This window comes from Raphanus sativus, chromosome 8, assembly GCF_000801105.2.
Source record: "Raphanus sativus cultivar WK10039 chromosome 8, ASM80110v3, whole genome shotgun sequence".
Classification (NCBI taxonomy): domain Eukaryota; kingdom Viridiplantae; phylum Streptophyta; class Magnoliopsida; order Brassicales; family Brassicaceae; genus Raphanus; species Raphanus sativus.
Genome location: NC_079518.1, coordinates 8,638,590 through 8,660,541, shown reverse-complemented (window position 1 = coordinate 8,660,541; position 21,952 = coordinate 8,638,590). Strand labels below are relative to the sequence as shown.

General features: G+C 33.5%; 4 protein-coding genes and 1 pseudogene across 7 annotated transcripts; 2 read left to right on the top strand and 3 right to left on the bottom strand.

Annotated features, from left to right (window-relative positions):
- Positions 1 to 2,059: 2,059 nt before the first annotated feature.
- LOC108819045 (protein phosphatase 2C 56) lies at positions 2,060 to 4,261 on the top strand. Its single transcript, XM_018592029.2, has 5 exons — positions 2,060 to 2,222; positions 2,557 to 3,113; positions 3,190 to 3,480; positions 3,593 to 3,698; positions 3,765 to 4,261. Exons 2-5 carry the CDS (start codon positions 2,592 to 2,594, stop codon positions 4,118 to 4,120), a joined length of 1,275 nt encoding a protein of 424 aa, XP_018447531.1. The 5' UTR covers positions 2,060 to 2,222; positions 2,557 to 2,591; the 3' UTR covers positions 4,121 to 4,261.
- Positions 4,262 to 7,164: 2,903 nt separating this feature from the next.
- LOC108818655 (uncharacterized) lies at positions 7,165 to 9,721 on the top strand. Of its 4 annotated transcripts, none has more exons than XM_018591574.2 (7): positions 7,165 to 7,382; positions 7,594 to 7,668; positions 8,113 to 8,220; positions 8,361 to 8,475; positions 8,580 to 8,697; positions 8,778 to 9,382; positions 9,478 to 9,721. In XM_018591574.2, exons 2-6 carry the CDS (start codon positions 7,659 to 7,661, stop codon positions 8,829 to 8,831), a joined length of 405 nt encoding a protein of 134 aa, XP_018447076.1. In that variant the 5' UTR covers positions 7,165 to 7,382; positions 7,594 to 7,658; the 3' UTR covers positions 8,832 to 9,382; positions 9,478 to 9,721. The 4 variants fall into 4 exon arrangements, with proteins under 4 accessions (XP_018447076.1, XP_056849064.1, XP_056849063.1 ...); XM_056993084.1 differs by having other exon boundaries at positions 7,166 to 7,668; positions 8,778 to 9,068; positions 9,141 to 9,382; XM_056993085.1 differs by having other exon boundaries at positions 7,187 to 7,321.
- Positions 9,722 to 9,813: 92 nt separating this feature from the next.
- Positions 9,814 to 12,055, bottom strand: LOC108818654 (RNA-binding KH domain-containing protein PEPPER-like; annotated as a pseudogene).
- A 1,901-nt stretch (positions 12,056 to 13,956) lies between these two features.
- On the bottom strand, positions 13,957 to 15,500 carry LOC108821482 (uncharacterized). The gene is made up of 3 exons (XM_018594513.2): positions 15,375 to 15,500; positions 14,601 to 15,271; positions 13,957 to 14,497 (listed from the first exon to the last, which is right to left on the bottom strand). The coding sequence occupies exons 1-3, from the start codon at positions 15,459 to 15,461 to the stop codon at positions 14,095 to 14,097; spliced, it is 1,161 nt and encodes a 386-aa protein (XP_018450015.2). The 5' UTR covers positions 15,462 to 15,500; the 3' UTR covers positions 13,957 to 14,094.
- Positions 15,501 to 20,282: 4,782 nt separating this feature from the next.
- Positions 20,283 to 21,856, bottom strand: LOC108819888 (uncharacterized). The gene is made up of 3 exons (XM_056992822.1): positions 21,800 to 21,856; positions 20,994 to 21,664; positions 20,283 to 20,901 (listed from the first exon to the last, which is right to left on the bottom strand). Exons 1-3 carry the CDS (start codon positions 21,854 to 21,856, stop codon positions 20,496 to 20,498), a joined length of 1,134 nt encoding a protein of 377 aa, XP_056848802.1. The 3' UTR covers positions 20,283 to 20,495.
- Between the last annotated feature and the right edge of the window lie 96 nt (positions 21,857 to 21,952).

Here is a 21,952-nt window from a genome sequence, read left to right as displayed (position 1 = left end):
AATGATATCAATATGTATCAATTCTAGGAATTGATATTAACATTTATGTCGATTTTTAAATGATACTAATTTCATATCAATTAAAATAACTGATTTTAGTTTTTATGATTTATCAATAAATCAAATCAATATAAATTTCGAAATTTGTTTTAATAAATATATAATTTACAGTCATCGATTTAAAATATTTTTATTTGTACAGTTGATGTTATTCATATCAGTAGATAAACCAAGAAAATATTTTATTTTTCCACTGACAAATACAATCTGAAAAACAATAAAAAAAAAAAGAAACAAGAAAAAGAGAGTAAATGAATTTACAAAACAAAAAAAAGATTGTTAAACAAATAGAAAGATTTCTTCTTCTTTATTTTTTCTTCAGTTTCCATTGGAGATTTGGAGGTGTGAAGCAAATCGATTCAATAGCCAAGTTAACGAGTTTTGTCGAAGGATCTTTCTTCAACTGCTTTTCCCATAGACTTTTACTCACTGTTGCACAATACCCTTCATTTTCCATTGGCGAGGATGATATCTAATTGAAAAGGATGCACAAACATAAATTGAAAGAAGTAAAATATAAGGGCTCAAAATATAATCATTCAAAAGAAGTAGAAGAAGAACAAAAAAGAAAATATTACCTTTCCAACAGATTCGTGTGACTAGAAGATTCTAGTTTCCTTTCATATCATATCATGATGCATAAGAAGAAATGTAATCATCATCGTCATCATGATTCATAATAAAAATACTTGATTCATGTTGATTTTCCTATAAATCAAATAGTCTAGAACAATAAAATTTTAACTGTTAAAAAAAGTTTTAAAGTTAAGAGGAAGAGAACGATGAATGAGAATATGAGAGGAGATCATGACAGAAAATAATGTCTCTGAGAAGAAACAGTTATAGAAGATCATGGATCAGTTAGACTAAAATCACAAAAAAAAAAATTAAAGAAAATATATAGTAACTGTATCTCGTAAATATAGGCTATTTCTTTTATTAAAACAGATTTTTAAGTGATGTCAAACCACGTATCATTATATTACTGAATTATACATCGTTTATTAAAGTGATATTAACTTTGTATCATTTATCGAAGCAATACTAATGAAAACTAGAAAGTGTATCAATTATATAACTGATGCAAACTCTTATTTATATCAATTCTTTATAAGTGATGTAAGTTAATTTATATTCATATCAATTTTATTGAAGTGATGTTAAATAAGTTATTACAACATCAATTGTTATAACTGATGTTAAACATAAATAATTTGTATCATTTGTTAATAAGTAATTTAAATTAAAATCAGTTATTTTTCTGATACTAATTATGTGATGTAATATGATCATTATTTTGTAGTGGTTGGTGAACCTAAATGTTCACCCTAGGGGGTGAACCCAAAAATAACTCTTATTTTAAATCTATATGAAAATGCTAAAATGGTATTTTTTATGAAACGAAAAGAATATATGAATATGATGCTAAGACCATCATTATTGGTAGCCCTTAGGGTCAGTCCTTAAGGAAGAAGGAGAGGGAGGCAAAAAATGAGGGAAAAACCCCTAAATAAGGGCTAGCCCTTGAGTACCCTTAAATTTTCATGACCAAAAAAAAAAATTAAGGATTTTTGTCTCTGTCTACCAATAATGATGCTCTAAGCGCCTTTGTTACTAAAGGAAAGACAAGATTTCTTATTACACATTAATATAATTTTTTTAGTCCAAAGATTAGAAGTTACAATAAATTCGGATTGAAAAAAGTATATTGTAAAAGTACGTCCTACTTATTAGTGAAATGATATCTAATAAAATATATAAAATCTATAGAATATTTCGTTTAGAGGACCTAAATAAAATTTGGAAAAAGCCAACATATTTCGTTTGACAAATAAATAAAATATTTAATTGAATAAATAAATAAAAAGGTAACAGTGTCTTTTTATGGATTTATATCTTCAAGAATGAAACATCTCCCCTTATTACAAAAACAAAAGTAAAATAACTTCACTTTTAGGATAGTGTAATAAATAAAGATAAATATATCTATTAAAGTTAACCTAATAAATAGTAGCAGATTTGAAGGGATTGTTGCGTTCCTCTTTTTTTTTTGAAACTGTACCAAGTTCCTCTTTCGTTCCTTCTTTCTGTTTTTATCTTTGAAGAAGGCACATGAAAGTTTTAGAAGAAGAAAAGATGAGTCTTCTTTTCAACTCTTCCAGGTAGCTGAATGCCTGAATCTAGAAATGTTTTTTTTTTGTAAACTATCTAGAAATGGTTTTAGTTGTGAAAATTAATTGAAAAGAGAATATAGAATATAGAATATTTAAGAGGTTGTAACGCGTTACCCACAATACAGGAAACCCCTGATTTCAAATTCAATACATACATCTTTGTTTTCTTTTGCTGTGTGGTGGTTTTCCCGGGAAAATCTCTGTATCTATCTATCTGTTTCATGTGTTAGTTAAAGTTCTTGTTTTTTTTGGGAGTCATGGGTTTCTTGTCTCCATATAGCTTCTCATAAAGTTGTTCTCTTTAAAAACCAATAAAAAAAAGGAGAGAGAGAGAAAACAAAGCTTGAGGTTCCATCAATGGAGGAAGTATCACCAGCGGTTGCTATGACTTTCATGCCTCTCCCTGACACCCAGATGGAACTCGCAGGGATCATGTTGGGTAAAAACTACTACAACGGCCAATACTCAACTCAAGATTCCGACAACGGAGATTCCAGACGCGAGACTTCATGCTCTGTTTCTGAATCTAGGAAAGTTCTGTCCTCTCGGATCAATTCTCCCAACTTCAACATGAAGAACCAATCATTATCATCAGAGATAGTCTCTGATATCGCCGGAGAAGAGATCAACGGCTCAGATGAGAGATCGAGAGAGAAGAAGATGATCAGCAGAACAGAGAGCAGGACTCTGTTCGAGTTCAAGAGTGTGCCTTTGTACGGTGTGACCTCCATCTGTGGAAGAAGACCGGAGATGGAGGATGCTGTCTCCACGATACCAAGATTCCTTCAATCTCCGACCAACTCGTTGATAGATGGTCGTTTTGATCCTCAGTCCACCGCTCATTTCTTCGGTGTCTACGACGGCCACGGCGGTTCTCAGGTAACAAATCAATCAATCCATCTCCTCTGTATACTGCGAAAGTATGGGACTTTGATTGAGATCTTGTGTTGTGTAGGTAGCGAACTATTGCAGAGAGAGGATGCACTTGGCTTTAGCGGAGGAGATAGCCAAGGAGAAGCCGATGCTCTGCGACGGTGACACGTGGCAGGAGAAGTGGAAGAGAGCTCTGTTCAACTCGTTCCTCCGCGTTGACTCTGAGATCGAGTCGGTGGCCCCGGAGACTGTCGGGTCAACGTCGGTCGTCGCCGTCGTGTTCCCGACTCATATCTTCGTCGCGAACTGTGGCGACTCCAGAGCCGTTCTTTGCCGCGGCAAGACTGCGCTTCCTTTATCCACTGACCACAAAGTAAGCATATATCTGTATATGTATGTTTTTCTTTAGCTAGAGTTTGATTCTTGATTTGTTTCTCAAGATGTTGGAAACGTTTTATGAATCCATTTGTAATTTATGTGTGTAGCCGGATAGGGAAGATGAGGCGGCGAGGATTGAAGCCGCCGGAGGGAAAGTGATCCGGTGGAACGGTGCTCGTGTGTTCGGTGTTCTCGCCATGTCAAGATCCATTGGTAAGCTTTCTTATAGTAAGAGTCAATGATTCTTGAAATATAAGCTTTTTTTTTTGTGACTGACAGGTGATAGATACTTGAAGCCATCGATCATTCCTGATCCGGAAGTGACGGCTGTGAGGAGAGTCAAAGAAGATGACTGTCTGATACTAGCGAGTGACGGTGTTTGGGATGTAATGACGGATGAGGAAGCGTGTGAGATGGCCCGGAAGCGTATCTTGTGGCACAAGAAGAACATGGTGGCTGGAGATGCGTCGTTGCTCGCGAATGAGCGAAGAGGTGAAGGAGAAGATCCAGCAGCAAAGTCTGCGGCTGAGTACTTGTCAAAGCTGGCTTTACAGAGGGGAAGCAAAGACAATATAACTGTGGTGGTGGTTGACTTGAAACCTCAGAGGAAACTCAAGATCAAAGCCTTGAATTGAGGCAGAGGGTCCTTTTTCTATCTTTTTATCAATGAATATAGGTCTCTCAACGAAACAAAGTTGTAATTTTAACTAGCATGATATAATCATGTGAGATAATGTAGCTTAAAGTGTTGAGCTCGTTGTCTAAACGTCCTAAAAGCCCCTTGTATTTTTCTTCCCGGGCTAATTGTAGTATGGGTTACACTATACATTAATATAGGCATCTTAGAATAATCTGTTTATATCCAAATGCTTTTCAATATTTTGAATATGAAAATGTAAAGATATTTTACTCTCTATCCAAACAACTCTCTCACAAGTCATATACTATTTCAGAACATCTTTTCTAGTGAATTCAAAATATAAGTTGGTGGTATAAGGGAGGGATTCATACGTCAACAGAGGCTTGCGGTCCCGATCAGTACATACACTGATGACATGTGCTAAAACATACATCAATTAAGATCTATTTTAAATTTCATACACGAACTAATAAAAATAGGCTAAATCATACATTGACCGTTTTTCTGTTAGTCAAACGTTTATAGATGATGACATGTCATTAACGGAATCTGATGTGTCGCTGAGCTGTCTTTTTACGATTTAAAATAATAATTATTTTAAAAAATATTTTTTTCAAATCTGTTGCAGGGGGGATTCGAACCCATGTTGTCCCTGATATATACACTGACACTAAACCATTGTGTCAAACCAATTCATTGTTTATATTCACTGTGGTTTAATATATATCTCTGGTACATATTCGATTCTGATATTTTTTTTGTTTCCATCTTCTCCAATTTTTGTCTACCATAAAAATTCATAGTGAATTCATATCAACAATTATATATATTTGATTATTTACATTATCTATTAATTATATAATATTTCTAAAATAATTTAATAAATATGAAGATATTAATAATAAATCAATTTAACTGTAAATTTAAATTTACTTTTAATTATAACAAAATCCATTAAGAAACATCTAACAAAATGTTGGTAATTTTTTAAAAAATTAACTCTTTGATTTATTTCATAATTAGTAATATAACATATTATTTTAAATTAATTTAAAGATTAATAGCCCTAACAACATCTTGCATAAACTCACCCAATCACTAGTTTTAGCAATGGAAGTTTATGCAAGATGTTGTTAAGGCTATTATAATTTAAATACATTTTCATATATAATTTATACTTCTATTTTGATAAAATATATACTATTCTTAAAATTTTATAAAATAGAATAGTATTTTAATTTTTTATTTTTATGATAAAAGTTTTAAATTAATTTATAATAATATATTATATTATTAGTTACTAAATTAATTAATTTAAAACATATTTAAAATTTTAGTAAAATTTTGCTAGATTTTTTAAAACAGATTTTGATATTATTAAAAGTAAATTTAAAATTTACAATTAAATTAATTTGTTATTAATATATTCATATTTATTGAATTTTTAGAAATATTATATAATTAATAGATAATATAAATAATCAAATATATATAATTTTTGATATGAATTCATCATGAATTTTTATGGTAGATACAAATTGGAGAAGAAAGAAACAAGAAGAAATATTAGAATTGGATATTTAGAGATATATATTAAATCACGGAGAATATAAACAATGAATCGGTTTGTCACAATGGTTTAGGGTTAGTATATTTATCCGGGCCAACCTGGGTTCAAATCCCCCTGCAACAGATTTGAAATAAATATTTTTTTTAATAATTATTATTTTAAATCGTAAAAAGACAGCTCAGCGACACATCAGATTCTGTTAATGACATGTCATCATCTATAAACGTTTGACTAATAGAAAAATGGTCAATGTATGATTTAGCTTATTTTTATTAGTTCGTGTATGAAATTTAAAATAGATCTCAATTGATGTATGTTTTAGCACAGGTCATCTGTGTATGTACTGATCGGGACCGCAAGCTTCTGTTGACGTATGAATTGGCCGATTTCCCGTATAAGGGATGTTCAAACTTGGTTCCAGCTGTTAGCAAGTGGGAGAATCAAAAATCCTTCCTCTCAGCGTCTGTGAAGTAAGACGAGAGATTCGCATCCGAATCTTCAAAAATGTTCACGAACTTGTGTTCCTATATCACCAACAATCACAAAAATGACGTTAGAAGTAGTATTCGACATAATGAAAGATACATAAGATAGAAAGTCTTGTAAAATTTGCACTAGAAGCTCCTTAGCGGATTTTCTGTCTCGTGGATATTTTTGTACACTACGCAGGTTACATAATAATGCATCATTTCAAGTGCCTATTCGTTACGGATATAAAATGTGTCTTACCATAGCGAGATGACGGAGCAATTTAAAAAAATGGCGTCTACTACCTCATAAACGCTGGTCCATCCCTTCATGTGTCCCGGTGGAGTATAGGGAAATTTATCGAGTGCACATGCAAGCGGAACCAGTCCCAAGCTCCGAATTTATCTCCCCTGCTTCTCTCTGGCTAAAAAAAAACTCTTGTTTATATGATTGTTTAATGATTATACTAGTCTTTATGATTAATGTTCTTGGAGGAATAGTCTTCTTATTGTAAAATCTTTTCATTTTAATAATCAATTTGCATTGCTTTGCTTGACAGGTTGTATGATACTTTATTAAGCAAACAAGATAGTAGTACTATATACACATTTAAATCCTCATGATAATTAGAAAAACTTCAAAAAGGAAGAAATCAAACAAAAACAAAGTAAAACGTGAAGTGTTGGTAAGTGATATCGAGTTGGACGTACTTTAATATTTGTTGTATCTATTAAGTAATTCTTTTGTTTTAAAAGTTACATATATTAGTAAAAATAGTAGTAAGCTAACATTTGGGGTAAACAAACTTTCTCTTTTTTGGTTTAAAAAATAAACTTTATATTTGTTGAAGAGGTCTCAATTCGAGAAAACATACCTAAACTTTTTTGGTTACAATACACGATTAGTAGCTAAAACTGCAATATAATGAATGAGATGGTGAATACATACCTAAACCAACAACTAAAACAATATGATTAAATATGATTAGAATAATCTGCAAAATAAGAAAAGAGATTTAACTTTGGGGGGTTTGGCAAAAGAAGAAGAAGAAGAAATAAAAAGTCTCACCTTTGAGTCTGACCTCAGACTTGGATTCTTCCGCTTCTTCTGCTTCTCTCCGCATTTAACGCTTACGAAGTCGAAGCAGCCGAAGAAGAAGCAAGACGACTCTCTCTCTCTCTCTCTCTCTCTCTCTCTCTCTCTCTCTCCTTTCGCTTAGGTTGCTTGAATCTCGATCAATCTCCTCTCGAATCGATTCTTTTCAATTAGAGAGAGAATAATCTGATCCTCACCCTATCTGTTTTTCATGGTGTTTGATTGATTGATTGGTTGATCTGTGTGTGTGTGTGTGTGTTTTCGAGCCTCTGTTCGATTGAAAATCGATCTTCAGGGGTGTAGTAACTCATATTGTTACTTGTGTTTTATTGAAGGCTAATTTGAAGATCATTTTGTGGGCTCTCACACAACTCACAAGCAAGAGCTTACGGAAGAACATATGGCAGAAAGTAATAATCTTCTTCCCTTTATGAATTATGTAAGCTTAGTCATCTAAAGGTAGACGCTTTTGGGGGTTCTTGTTAAGTAGAGTAGAGAGCGGATCATATATTTATCATCCAAATCTTGGGAACAGAGTGGTTTAGTAGTTGTAATTTATTGCATATATGATTTCTGAGAACATGAACATGGACAGCGTTGACTCTTTCAAAAGCTTTTAGAACCAAACAAAACTTAAGATTTTCTTAGGGGTAGTTATGACCCAGTTTCAATTATTTGCTGAAATTAGAGAAGATCAAACCGAGAGAATTAGTACTGGATTGTGTTGGTTAAGCTCTTTGTAAGACCATAGACTCATAATCTTGTCCTAGTGATTACTTTTAGGTGGGGCGTACCTTGAAGTTTGATGAGTTTCCACCGGTTTGGGTTTATGTATTTCTAATTGATTTCTGTAGATGTTAAAGAGCGTGGTGATGGAAGTAGTGCAGAGCTGGTAAAATCCTTGGGTGATAAGCACGCCAGTGTTATCAGACCAGCTGCTAGATACTACTCTGCTATTAAAGGTAATCATCACCATTCACATCAAGCTCTTTCTCATTGCATTTAAGAAACTCTTTCTTTCCAAAATGTAAAACCCTTTTTATGTCTGTTTAAGTGTTGATTCTTAGTGAGCTAAGCTAATACATTGGGGTTTGTGTGATAGATGCTATGGTTTGTGGGAAAGGAAGATATACGCTTGTAAAAGACGTGGATGATGTTGAAAATGGAGCTTATGACAAACCTCTCCCATGCTTCGGTTGCGGAATAGGATGGTTCTCGTGAGTAGTAGAATCTTTTGTTTTTTTTTTCTTGGTGCTTAGTAAGCACTGTTTACTGTTAAGTCTCCAACTCTGTTTACCTGATGATATCTCTCCTTTCACAGCTTCCTCCTGGGTTTTGTGTTCCCTTTCTTGTGGTACTATGCGACATTTCTATATTTCGGGAACTACTACCGCAAGGATCCTAGAGAAAGAGCCGGCCTTGCTGCTTCCGCCATCACTGTAATGACTCTCTCCCTCTCTCTGTCTCTGTGACAACTATTTGAGCTCCATGTTGATGAAATCTGGTGATGTTGTTGCAGGCGATGGGATTCTCTCTCTTGCTACTGGTGATTATTGTTTTCAGGTGGTTTTAATGGCTTCTTCTTACGTATACACACACCATACTCTTGAGCTATATATGTATAATCTTGGTCCCGTCCTTGTCAAAAGGATTATAGAGGAGGGACTTTAGATATGTGTCTGTACATTCAATATATACCCAAAATACAGATATTATTATATCTCCTGTTTACTTAACCTCTGTATCATTTTCTCTTCTCACAGTCTACAATGTGTACAAAGGAACAGTTAATAAAACAAACGAATAAATGGTTGGTTGTTTCTTTCTTGATCTGATAAAAATGTTTCTGGTAATTAACAAACCAACGGATGTGAATTGGTAGAGCAAACCGAGTAGAACCGGAGTTCCATTAAAGGTTTTAGTAACAAAAGTCCAAACCAAGTTAAAAAAAAAGCTTCATACGGTCGCGGTTGTTTGAAAGAAGAGACAAAAAAAAAGATGAACAAAAGGTTTGGGGGGAAGAAGCCGACGGGTACTCCGTCTCTAGCATTGTCAACTGTCGTCGTTGTAGCCTCACTGCTCGCCGGAGCCTCCGTTGTACACAATTTATACAAGCCAGATCTCGTAAGTTTGTTTTCCTTTAAAATGCGTGTAAGGTGTTCGATGTAATGTCCATCTGATAAATCGTTTCTCTTTCTTATTTGTAACCTCCGTTGCAGACATTACCGCAGATGGGAACTGATGAAGCGGACAAGCAGGACGAATCTGGAAACAAGGATTAGAATCTTTCTTCTTGTCAGTTACCTTCTCTGTTTATGTCTTGTACTTCAAACTCCTTTGGGTTCGGGAGTTATCAGTTATGTCCTTGAGACTTTTTTTTCTGTGTTATGTAATGAATAAGTCCACTCACTGGTCAACTACTTTGTGATCCATCCAAGTGTGTGATTGCAACTTTGCATTTTACATGGCTAATTGGCTAACAAAGCTTAAGGTTTTCTGCTAACGTCAAAATATCTTAATCAATTACCGTATAAAATCTAAACGTACAGGATAAAGAGAAAACATGAAACTGTCATTATTTGACAGTGACCAGAGCTACCGTGCAAAACACATCGAAATTTAAAAGAAAAAAAGGCACCTAGATTTACATTACACGTTTCAACTACACTGGCTCTCTAGCACTAGTTTTTAAAACCACGAAACAGCACAGAGCAAAATGATTCATAAATTGTAACTGCTGTAGCCATTACCATCGGAAGCTGGCCTATATTCCGTATCATAAGTTTGCCCAGTCAGAGTCGACGGACCAGGCAGCTGAGAGTATGATGTTGGTCTGTACTGCACCGTCTCTGTGCCCGTGTAGGTGGTACTCGAGAGCGGCTCTTGACGGTTGCTCAGCTGAGGAGTATATACAGCAGGTACATAGCCAGTGTCGACTCTAGCATATCCACCTGAAACCGAAGCTGGTTCCTTGTGATTGCTGATGAACTCCTACACACACACACGCGTAAACAACAAATAAGATTTTGTAAATTAAGTGTAATCTTTAGTATTTACATGGAATGCTTTCTTACTTGAATTAGTTGCTGAGCAGTATGTACTTGAGAAGAGGTGCCTTTGATTTCCACTGTGATTTCATCAGGATGTGGACTCTCTTTAATGGTAACTGTAGCTCCGCTTCTTTGGCGGATGAAGGCTATATTAGCTCCTTCTAACCCAATAATATCCTCAGCGTAGGAGAACGGTATTTGCATCGTTTGAGATACCTGGTAAGAAACACATTGACAGAAACGTCTTTACTAGTTCAAAGATATAAGCTTATATGCTGTATCCAATGTAAGAACGTTATAACACTAAACATTTTGAGGAGACGATGCTGTATCCATTGTAATCTACCTGTGTAACAAAAGCAGCAGAAACACGAGCAAGGGTGGCGGACAGTACAGGATCCTGATTGTAGATAGACGCTGCTGAAGGCTGAACACGTGACTCCACCCGAGGATCACGCTCCAAAAACCGAGGTTCACTCCGTGCTAAGAGGGAGAGATCAGACTCCATTACATTTGTCGGAATAGTATGGAGAGATGACTTGTTTTCAGCTAACGGTTCTTCCTGACGAACTTGAGAGACTCTAGCTAAGTGCTAAAGATGAAAGAAAACAAAAAATTAGATAATTCAGAAAGAACAAAAAAAGAGTGACACACTAGTTGTTTCAGACGCTTACTTGCTTCTCGAAGAGAGGAACCACAGAATGGGCGACTAGAAACTTCCTTAGGTGGCCAACAATCGCTTCTAACGCTTTTACAATCTTTAAAGCTTCTCCTTGCACATCCACTATCCTCTCATCTTGCCCAGCATAAAACGGTGTGTCCTCTGGCGGCAAAAAGAAGAAAAAAAAAACACTTTACAATAACGCACAACTTCACAAACAGAGTTTCAGTTTTTCTACAAGATGACATATATGAATTAAAGGAGAACTAACATAACTTTACAGAGACAAACAAAAAGATGATACTACCTTCTGGTAAAACGCGAACTGATGCACCAGAGCTCTCTACGATTGATTTAATAGAGGAACCTTGCTTCCCAATCAAGTTTATCGCCTGCATTGACGTGACTAGTAACCGCACCGAAGAAGACAAGCCACTTCCAGCGTTTTGAACATCATCATCATCTTCGTTATCAGGCAACCCCGAAACTCGTCTGAACACCCTCACGACTGCCTCCATGACATGTACGCCTCCGGCTCTTCCTTTGCAGATATTAACACCTAAAAATAACACATTATGTTCCAAGACCAAGACACTTTTAAGACTAATAATCCTAATACTGATTATTAAGAAACCCTAATTATCTTCAATTAGGTCAAACGAAGTCACAAGATAGTAGAAACAGGACGAGAGTAGATACTAACGACGCGATCTTGAGTGGTGGCGGGACCGTCGAGGACTTTGATGCGAGCGCGAGTCTCCTCGCACATCTTTCTGATGATGTCTCCTTTACGTCCGATGATTGCTCCGACTTTAGATACGGGGACGATCACTCGAAACACGCAATCTCCAGGCCAGCCCGGCCATCTCTCCGCCGCTGAGGTGTCCGGTTGGTTCAGTTCAGGGAAGGCGTCGGAGTTTTCGTTAAGCAGTGTGGTGGCAGGGGCTCCGGAAGGTATGGGGATTTGATTCTCAGGGAAGTTTGTTGTGCCGTTCTCCACGGAATCTGCGACGGCGGCCATTAGAGAAACCACCGGCAGTTAAAGAGAGAGAAAAAAAACGAGCGAAAAGGAGAGAGAGAGAGCAAACGATTTAACCTGTCGTTATAAAATGATACGACGACGTTTTTGAAGTTTGGGCCTGAGGCCCGTAATGATGTAGTCCATGAGCTATATAAAGATATTTGTATTGTTTGATCCCCGTTCTACTTTAGATTTATGTTTCGAGTTATATAGGCAGACATCAATGAAACAAGCTAATGTTGTATGTCAGGAATATGCCACTTTTAAGCAACTACTAGAGTTTGACCCGCCCTTTGAAAGGGCGGATAAATTTTTTTTTTTTGTCATCATCCTATATATTGATCTTCTTTGTTTGTTAAATGTTTGAGATTGGTTTAGTCAACAAATTTATTAACCCGTCTTTTTATTCATCAATATGTTTAAATATAATGTTTGGTTTTTGGTTTTAGGTTGTTTTTCTTTTTGGATTTCGGTTTCAATTTGATTATAGTTTTTTCTTTTTTGGTTCAAAAGATATATAAACCGTTCAGTTATTTATGAAAATAACTTAATATAATTATACTTGTGTTTACCCGACCCAGATCTATGGGCTTAGTTTTTTTCCAAAAATTTATTTACTGAAAATTAGAAATTTCATATATGTATTTTTATTAAAAATTGTTTTTATAGATACATAAATTAAAATTAATAAATATAATTTGTTTAAAATAAGATAATTCATTTATAAAACCCGTCATTATTAATTTTACTTATATTTAAAACTGTAAATTATAGTAAAACAAATATTTTTAATTTTTATATTGGTCAAAATTTATTTCATTATTATTTAAACAAAATATACTTCATTCAACCCGTATCATACTATATCGAATTATTGTTAATACTCAAATTTAAATATGTAATTATTTCTTATTTTATATATCTTACTCTAATATTTTATTTTAATACGTTGAAGTATGTGGTAAAATTCATGAATGTATGTTATTCTTTAGTTTTATGATTTATAAAATATTTAATAAATTAATTAAGTCACTTTATATTTATTATTTGATTTATTAATTTAATTATGAATATAAACATTATGGGAATATTATTTTTTATTCTATAATGAAAAAATAATATTTGTTAATAATTTATTTAATATTAGTTACGAATTTTATTATTTTAAAATAAATATTAAAAAGAATTAATGTTTACATCTTAAATAAAAAGACATTAAAATATATTTTATAATAAAATCTTAGAAAATGATACTTGACAATATCTTTTTAGATATCTTATTTTGAAAATATTATTAAGTTAGTTGTAAGAGAAAAAATAGGAAGTTAAATTAATTCTATTTTACAAATTTTGAAATATTAATAGATATTTGTTAGATTAGAAAAATATTATATGATAATAACTAATGAATTATTTTAGTTGGACTGTTATGACTTTTTTGATAGTCCAAAATATAGTCGATAAAAAGTTCTCCTGTTTTAATAGTATTGAAGTCAGCACATATGTTACCAGATCAGTAGATCTCTTCCTAACGAGTAAAAATAGTTACAATATAACCGAGACTAATATTTGACCAAAAAATTCTAATCATTTTATTTCTTTCAGATAGTCAGAGAGTACGAACAAAAAGCATTAACTAGCACGTGAACCAACCAAAGAAAACACCAAAAGTTATGCAGGCGACCCAATTTTAAAAGACATTCCATAGTATCAAAGTCAATAGTAAGAGAGTGGAACAGACCAGTAAGGGGTATTTATCAAGTGGGACCTTAGCAGAAGCGATATTGTGAACACTATATAGCTAGTGCCCACATAATACATGGAGTTAGGCCTGACTCCAAGGGACGTCCAAGATCTCCAATGCCTTTTGATAATGTGGATATTTTAGTCCGGGTTTTAAACCTTTAGATGAGAGGAGTGTATGAAATTTAAGGTTACCTTATTGTTGCAATCGAATTGAACAAATACCATTCATAGATAGTAAATTCCATTATAATAGAACACTGGATTTAAATGATAGCATAGGAAAGCAAGGACACCTATAACAACATTATAATGAAAGCAAACAAACGAGAAACAACCCAACCATCTTAATTAAGTGAAGCTAGAGAGAAACTGGAGTTGGCCAGTAAGGGAATTCAATTCTCTTCACTGGACCCTTTTCATAATCTACGTAATCTTCGTATGTGTGGAAGGTAGTGCAAGTTTTGGTGGCGAGATCATAAACACCAAAGTTATTACCCACAAAGTAGATGCAGTTAGGCTTGAGTCCAGGAGAAGAGCTGGCTGGGACGCAGAAAGCCTGGCTATGTCCAAGAAAGATGCAAAGATCTCCAATGTCTTCTGTGTAGATCATAGTCTTATCATAGTGATCCGATTGCTCCCCTGCCCTAAACACCATGAATTTTTTTGTTACTTGCTTCAGTGTTAGACATCTCATTTTACCGTCCTTGTTTGAGTTGGAGTCCGAGTCTGAGTCCATTAACACCTCTGAGTCCTCACCATACCTGAAAAGACATGATAGAGCCAATACGACACTCATCCACTTATAACCCACAAACGAAATTTTAAATAAAGAACTTTTGTATAAATGTTTATTAGATATTTTACCACTTGACAAGGAAAAGTTGGCCGGTCGGTGACTCCACAAGATGGTCTGTTCTTGAATATGAACTCAACTTCGCAACCTCCTCATACACCGAGGCTGGAAGATCGTCAAACTCCAGATCCATGAACTCGAGTTTGTCTAGTCCCTTTGGCAAATAGCACAAGTAGTTGCCTCCGAGACTAGGAATGTAGAAGCTTCTCTCTTTTTTGGAGAACATGAGGCTCGACATAGGGTTGATAGACCCAGGTGCGTTTTTTATGTCTATCCATTTACAGCTCCCGAAAGGCCTACACAGACTCAACCGGGATCCCGATAACTTGACACCCACTACCCAATCTTTCTCTCGGGTAGGTAAAGAGGACATAGCCAGGCTTTGAATTTTTGAACCTGCGGGTAGAGGAGGTAGCTGAGCCGACACGTTTTTGTAATGGATAGCTATACCCCTGTACGTATTTTCGAGCTTCAAACCATCACGTGAAAATCCGGCAGTCATTGCATCACAGACGTTGTTTGCGACTTCCTTGTCGGTAATGAAGATTTCATTTTCCTTGCGGCAGCTTGAGTACTCTATTCCTTGGCCAGCTTTCGGAGAGTTTGGATTCTTGAGGATGTGGTCGACCAAAAGAAACGGGTAGGGTTGATCAGATGTGAACAGACGAACGTTTGTGTGTCTCTACAATAATATACATGTTGAAGTAGTCAGAAACAATAATATCAAAAAGTTGAAAGAAAAACTTAATTATTATTATATATTTGCATCGTTAATGTAAGCTTACGAGGAATTTTCTGGAGACTGACGGCTTGAATAGTCGATTGACAATAATATGAGACATTTTTGAAACCCTAAACTGTAAGCTGTTCATCTTTATAATACCAATGATACTTAATATATACAAAGTACGCCTTGGACACCACGTACACGCAAACTATGAATATTTAGAGAATAATATATTTAAGGAAACACAATTTCACCTTAAAAATAATAAATGATAAATTCGCATCCATTCAATTAATTGTTTCCTAAGTGACAAGTATCGTTTAATTTGTTTATTTTCTTTCATTTTTTCGATAACATATAATTGGGCAATAATATACTAATTTAAAATTTTTTAAATAATTAGTATATTGAATTTTCATGCCTACGGATAGCATGTGCATTCGGGTATTCGATTTGGTTTGGCAAGGAACTATTCAGTTCCAGATATATTGGATAAATCATTCTTATACCTATTAGATACTTATGAGATTTTGGTTCGATTTCGATTCGGTTCCGGATATCATATATATTTGATCTTGATCCGCGTAACCGCGCGGATTTTTGTTCAGTTTTTTTATCCAAATATATTTATGTTAGATCATTAATGATATACAATTTAAAATTAATCATATATTTAAATGTTTATATAACTATTTCAAATAGAATAATTTTATAGTTTACATGTTGTAATTAATCAATTGTTTAATACCGTTACATGTATTTGTCGTTTTTTATATATTTATCTTATTGTATTTGCATTTAGTTATTGAACAAATTAATATATGCATGAAACACCATATTTGAAAATTGTTTTTCTATTAAGTTTATGCTCAATTCTGATCCGCTAAATTTCTTTCTAGCATTATTTTTTTTCGTTTATTCATTTTAGATAATATATTTTTTCATATACAAAAGTATAAGATATATCAATTTTTATACATGTTTTATATAGTTTGCGAATGCTAAGTTGTTAACTCATCGTACTATATTTTAAACATAAATAATTTAGGGCAATTCTCTCAAATAGTATCTTTTAAGTTTTTTGTCACAAAATAGCCCTAAAAATAAAATAACCAAAATAGCATCTTTTATTTTAAAATTTAAAATTTTAATTTTTTAAAAAATTTGAAACCTCATCTTAAAATCGACCACTTAACTCTAAATCATAACCTTTTGATCAAAAAAAAATTAGTTAATCTTAGGGGTATAAATACATATTTTACTTTTTTAATAGAACTTATTTTGGTTATTTTGCTCCTGGAGGCTATTTTTGTTAAAATAAACTAAAAAATGTTTTCCAAGAGAATTTTTCAATATTTTATATTAATGAATAAAACTATAAATTTATTATTTCAATATACATCTATCATGTTTAGATAATATTATAAAATACATAAAATAAGATATAATTTTATTTTTAATTTTATAAATGATACTGAATATATATGTGTATATATATTAATGCATATATATATAAGAATAGTTCATTTCTAATTATTAAATCAGCAAAAATATTTACATAAACTTTTCTGAAAATTAAGATACTGTTAAAATATTTTCCAAAGATTTGTTAGATTTTTCAAATATATTTATATTTATAATTAAAATGAAAAGATTTCATGATTAAAGTAGTTATAAAGATTTTATATTATTAGATTTAATGAAATACATGTTAATTTTTATACATGTATTATATAGTTTGCGAGAAAACAGCCACTAAAAACCATGAACTTTCAAATTAAAGCCAAAGACACCTCCAACTTATGTTTGAGTTAAAAAATATTCAATTTTTAAATATTGGCTGTTTTAATTATCAGATTTCGTTGACTCGGCCATTTAAGAAACCTGAATAGTCAACTGTTAAACTCGATTGGATAATAGATATTTGTTAACTCTTTAAACAACATTGATTTACTAAAAACTGATTAGACATTAACAAAAGAAAGTAGTTTTGCTTTTGTAAAGACAAAACATTTTTTTGCGAAACCAGAACCTTAAATCGACTTCATCTTCCTCATTTTCGAGTGAGGAATATGAAGTCGAGTTGGAGCATTAGTTTCGCGAAAGAGATGTTTTAAGTGTTTAAAGAAGCAAAACAACTTCGTTTGACTAATTTTTTAGAACAACATCATTTAGATACAAAATGAAAGGTTGGGGAAAATATATTTCATAAAAAATTTAAAGTATAGTCCAAAACAAAAAAAAAATACACATGAAAAAAGTCATGACTTCTGTTTTAATATAATAGATACAAAATATGTTAGTTAACATGTTAATCTAATTGGTCTAATAGTTATACACCAAGATCCGATGAGAAATAACTCAAGAAGAATTACAAGAGTGGCTTAAAGTCTCTTTTAAGCCGTAAAATTTTCCTTCATTTATTATACGAGATTCATTTTTTTATTTCACTAATAGACAAATTGTATTACTCCCGCACCGGAACTCTTGCTTCTTGGCCAAGAGAAGCTTCTCACTGCAATTGATTCCTAACACCTGATCGGTTATTCTGAAAAAAGAATAGGAGTCCTTTAGCCTTGCAGTCAATAGGTTCTTCGCATATTCGTCATTCTACCAGAATTCAAATAATAAAATGCTAGTTTTATAAATATTTATTGTATTTTAATACAGAAATACCATGCATATATGTAATATAAGAAAGTACATAAAATAACGTGGTCTGGTGGTAATAAAGTTTTCAATCTTCCTGTCGACTAGGTTCGAATGGTTGATGACATATATATTATTAAAAGAGAAGTACACATATAAATTACCCATAAGTTTTGAAAGTTATTTACATTGCAATGCCACTGAGAATTAAATTAAGTTACATATTTTAATGTTTGTCTTTTTAGTTACATTAATGTGTTGTCCTAATATAAATTAAATTGTCTATTTTAACGTTTGTCTTTTTCAGTTGAATTAATGTGTTGTCCTAATATAAAATTTAAATTTCCTTATCTATTAAATCAATTTCGAAATTATTTTCAATTTTATTAATGTTGTATTTTCCGGTTAATAAATACATTTCTTAAATCTAAGTTTACCATTATAGTAGGAAAATTATTGTGCCATTATTTACGTGTGATCCTGCAACTACATGATATCTTTAAATTTTAATTTAATTAATATAATATGTTATAAATATTGAATTTGTTTGTTGATCAAAAAAAATATTGGATTTTTATATGATAGAATGTGATAATAGGCATTTAAAATCATAAAATATAATTATTCAAAGTAATAAATATTTTTTTTTGTTTTAACTTGTTATATTAACAATAGTGTAATACATTTAAATTTACAAATATATACTATACCATTTAGTACAAAACAGTTATTGTGAAAATAAAATTTCAGACGTTCACAAGTCAAATTCCACAAATAAAAAATAGCAGAGTGAAATTATTTTTTTAATAAATTTATTTTAATATAAATTCATAACATTTGGAATTCGAAAACATTATGATCCATCCCTATACTATTTTAATTAGGATAACTAAATTTATATCAGGATATTTTATTAAATTTTTAGTTTTAATTTTTATTATAACTGCAAAAATAATTTTTGATCTAAATTATGAATTTATATCAGGATATTTTATTAAATTTTTAGTTTTAATTTTTGTTATAACTGCAAAAATAATTTTTGATCTAAATTATGATCAAATATTACAAATACATCATTTAATACATTAAAACTAAAAACAGAAAATAAATACCCGTGCGGTCGCACGGGTCAATATCTAGTTTTACATTATATCAGAAAGCTAAAACTTGTTTTTTTTTATGTCCGGGTATTAGTTTGGTTCCGGTTCGTTTTTCGGTTCCGTTTTTTTTTTGCGTTGAACTACCTACTGGTGTGTTTTTATGCAATTTCCGTTAATTGTTTGAATATTTTCCTTGATGGCTTAGTAGTTAAAAAAAATTAGTATATTGAATTAAAATTTTGAAAATAATTTGAAATATTTACATCAACACTTTCAAATCTACAAGAACCGATAGACTGAAGAAGATTGAAAATTATTCTTAAGATCTTCAATGTCTTCTGTGTAAAATCAAAATGTTTAACGCTAGAAAGATATTTCATTTAATCTAAGAAAGGAGTTCAAAAGCTGGAACAAAGAGAAATACAACTCAAAGGGAAATGTTCCAGTATGTAGCATACATGATATGAGGAAAATGGACCCTCAGAGTAATCAGTTATGAGGTAGATGGGTGTTGGGCCCGAGGAGAAAACTTTGACCTCTGAGCCAAGGAAGGAACCAGACAAGCTAGCCAGCTTCTGAAGATATAGGAAATACTGCTGCCAAACCCCGGACCATCCGGCCAAATATAAGATTGGTAACGTTGGTCCTAGACTCCTAGGTCACACTCATTTCTATGGCTTCCGCAGTTCTATTCATTTCTACATTAATACATTCAAATCTCTAAGAATCAAAATACCGAAGGAGATTATATATTCGTACAGAGAGTTCATGAAGCCAAGGGTAGAGACGTAGAGTTGCGGGTTAACTTTATTTTTGGTATACATAACACGTTTAAATCATTTTCTCGTTATTACCATCATACCATGTATATAGATAGATAAAAATTGAGATGCCTGTTTTGTACGGTTTAAAACTTTTTGATGAGAGGAGACCCTCAGTTTTCATGCGAGTAACCGAACCCTCTATAAAAAAACAGAGGCCTCTCGGTTTCAAGCCATATCTGACAGCACGAGCATTGAGACTGAGAAGTGTATGAAATTTAAGGTTACCTTAATTGTTGGAATCGAATAGAACAAAAAATATAGTAAGTTTCATTAAAATAGAACAAGGGAACAATGGATTTAAATGATGGCATGGGAAAGCAAAGAAACCTATAACATTATAATGAAGCAAACAAACGAGCAACTACCATCTTAATTAAGTGATGCTAGAGAGAAATTGCCAGTAAGGGAATTCAATTCCCGTTACTGGACCGTGATCTTTTGTGTGGAAGGTAGTGCAAGTTTTGGTGGTAAGATCATAAACGCCAAAGTTACGACCCACAAAGTAGATGCAGTTGGGCTGGAGTCCAGGAGACGAGCTGGCCGGGACGCAGAAAGCCTGGCTATGTCCAAGAAACATGCAAAGATCTCCAATATCTTCTGTGTAGATCATAGTCTTCTCATAGTAAATCGATTGCTCTCCCGCCCTAAACACCATGATTTTTTCGTTACGTGCTTCAGTGTTGACATTTCATTTTCATCGTCCTTGTCTGATTCGGAGTCCGAGTCCGATTCGGAGTCCGAGTCTGATTCGGAGTCCGAGTCTGATTCGGAGTCCGAGTCCGAGTCCGATTCGGAGTCCGAGTCCGAGTCCGATTCGGAGTCCGAGTCCGAGTCCGATTCGGAGTCCGAGTCCGATTCGGAGTCTGAGTCTGAGTCCGATTCGGAGTCTGAGTCTGAGTCTGAGTCCGATTCGCAGTCTGAGTCCGAGTCCGAGTCTGATTCGGAGTCCGAGTCCGAATCCAATTCGGAGTCCGAGTCTGAGTCCATACATACCTCTGAGTCCTCACCATACCTGAAAAGACATGATAGAGGCAATACTACACTCATCCACTTATAACCAACAAACGAATTTTTGTATATATATATTTAAATTAGATACTATACCACTTGACAAGGAAGAGTTGGCCGGTCGGTGACTCCACAAGATGGTCTGTTCTTGAATATGAACTCAACTTCGCAACCTCCTCATACACCGAGGCTGGAAGATCGTCAAACTCCAGATCCATGAACCTGAGTTTGTCTAGTCCCTTTGGCAAATAGCACAAGTAGTTGCCTCCGAGGCTAGGAATGTAGAACCTTTTCTCTTTTTTGGAGAACATGAGGCTCGACATAGGGTTGATAGACCCAGGTGCGTTTTTTATGTCTATCCATTTACAGCTCCCGAAAGGCCTACATAGACTCAACCGAGATCCCGATAACTTGACACCCACTACCCAATCTTTTTCTCGGGTAGGTAAAGAGGACATGGCCAGGCTTTGAATTATTGAACCTGCGGGTAGAGGAGGTAGATGAGCCGACACGTTTTTGTAATGGATAGCTAGACCCTTGTACGTTTCTTCCAACTTTAAACCATCACGTGAAAACCCAACGGTCATTGCATCACAGACGTTCTTCATGACCTTCTTGTCGTTGATGAAGATTTTATTTTCCTTGCGGCAAAGTGAGTAGTCTTTTTTGAGGCCACCATCTGGAGAGCTTGGGTTCTTGAGGATGTAGTCGACCAACAGAAACGGGTAGGATTGATCAGATGTGAACAGACGAACGTTTGTGTGTCTCTACAATAATATACATGTTGAGGTAGTCAGAGACAATAATATCAAAATTCAAAAAGTCGAAAGAAAAACTGATTTTTTACGTCTATAAACTGAATTATTATTATTTATTATTTACATAGCTAAATGTAAGCTTACGAGGAAATTTCTGGAGACTGAGGGCTTGAATAATCGATTGACAATGATATGAGACATTTTTGATACCCTAATTAACTGTATGCTGTTCGTCTTCTTGATACCACTATCACTTAATATATACAGAGTATATATGTCTTGGAGAACAAGTATACA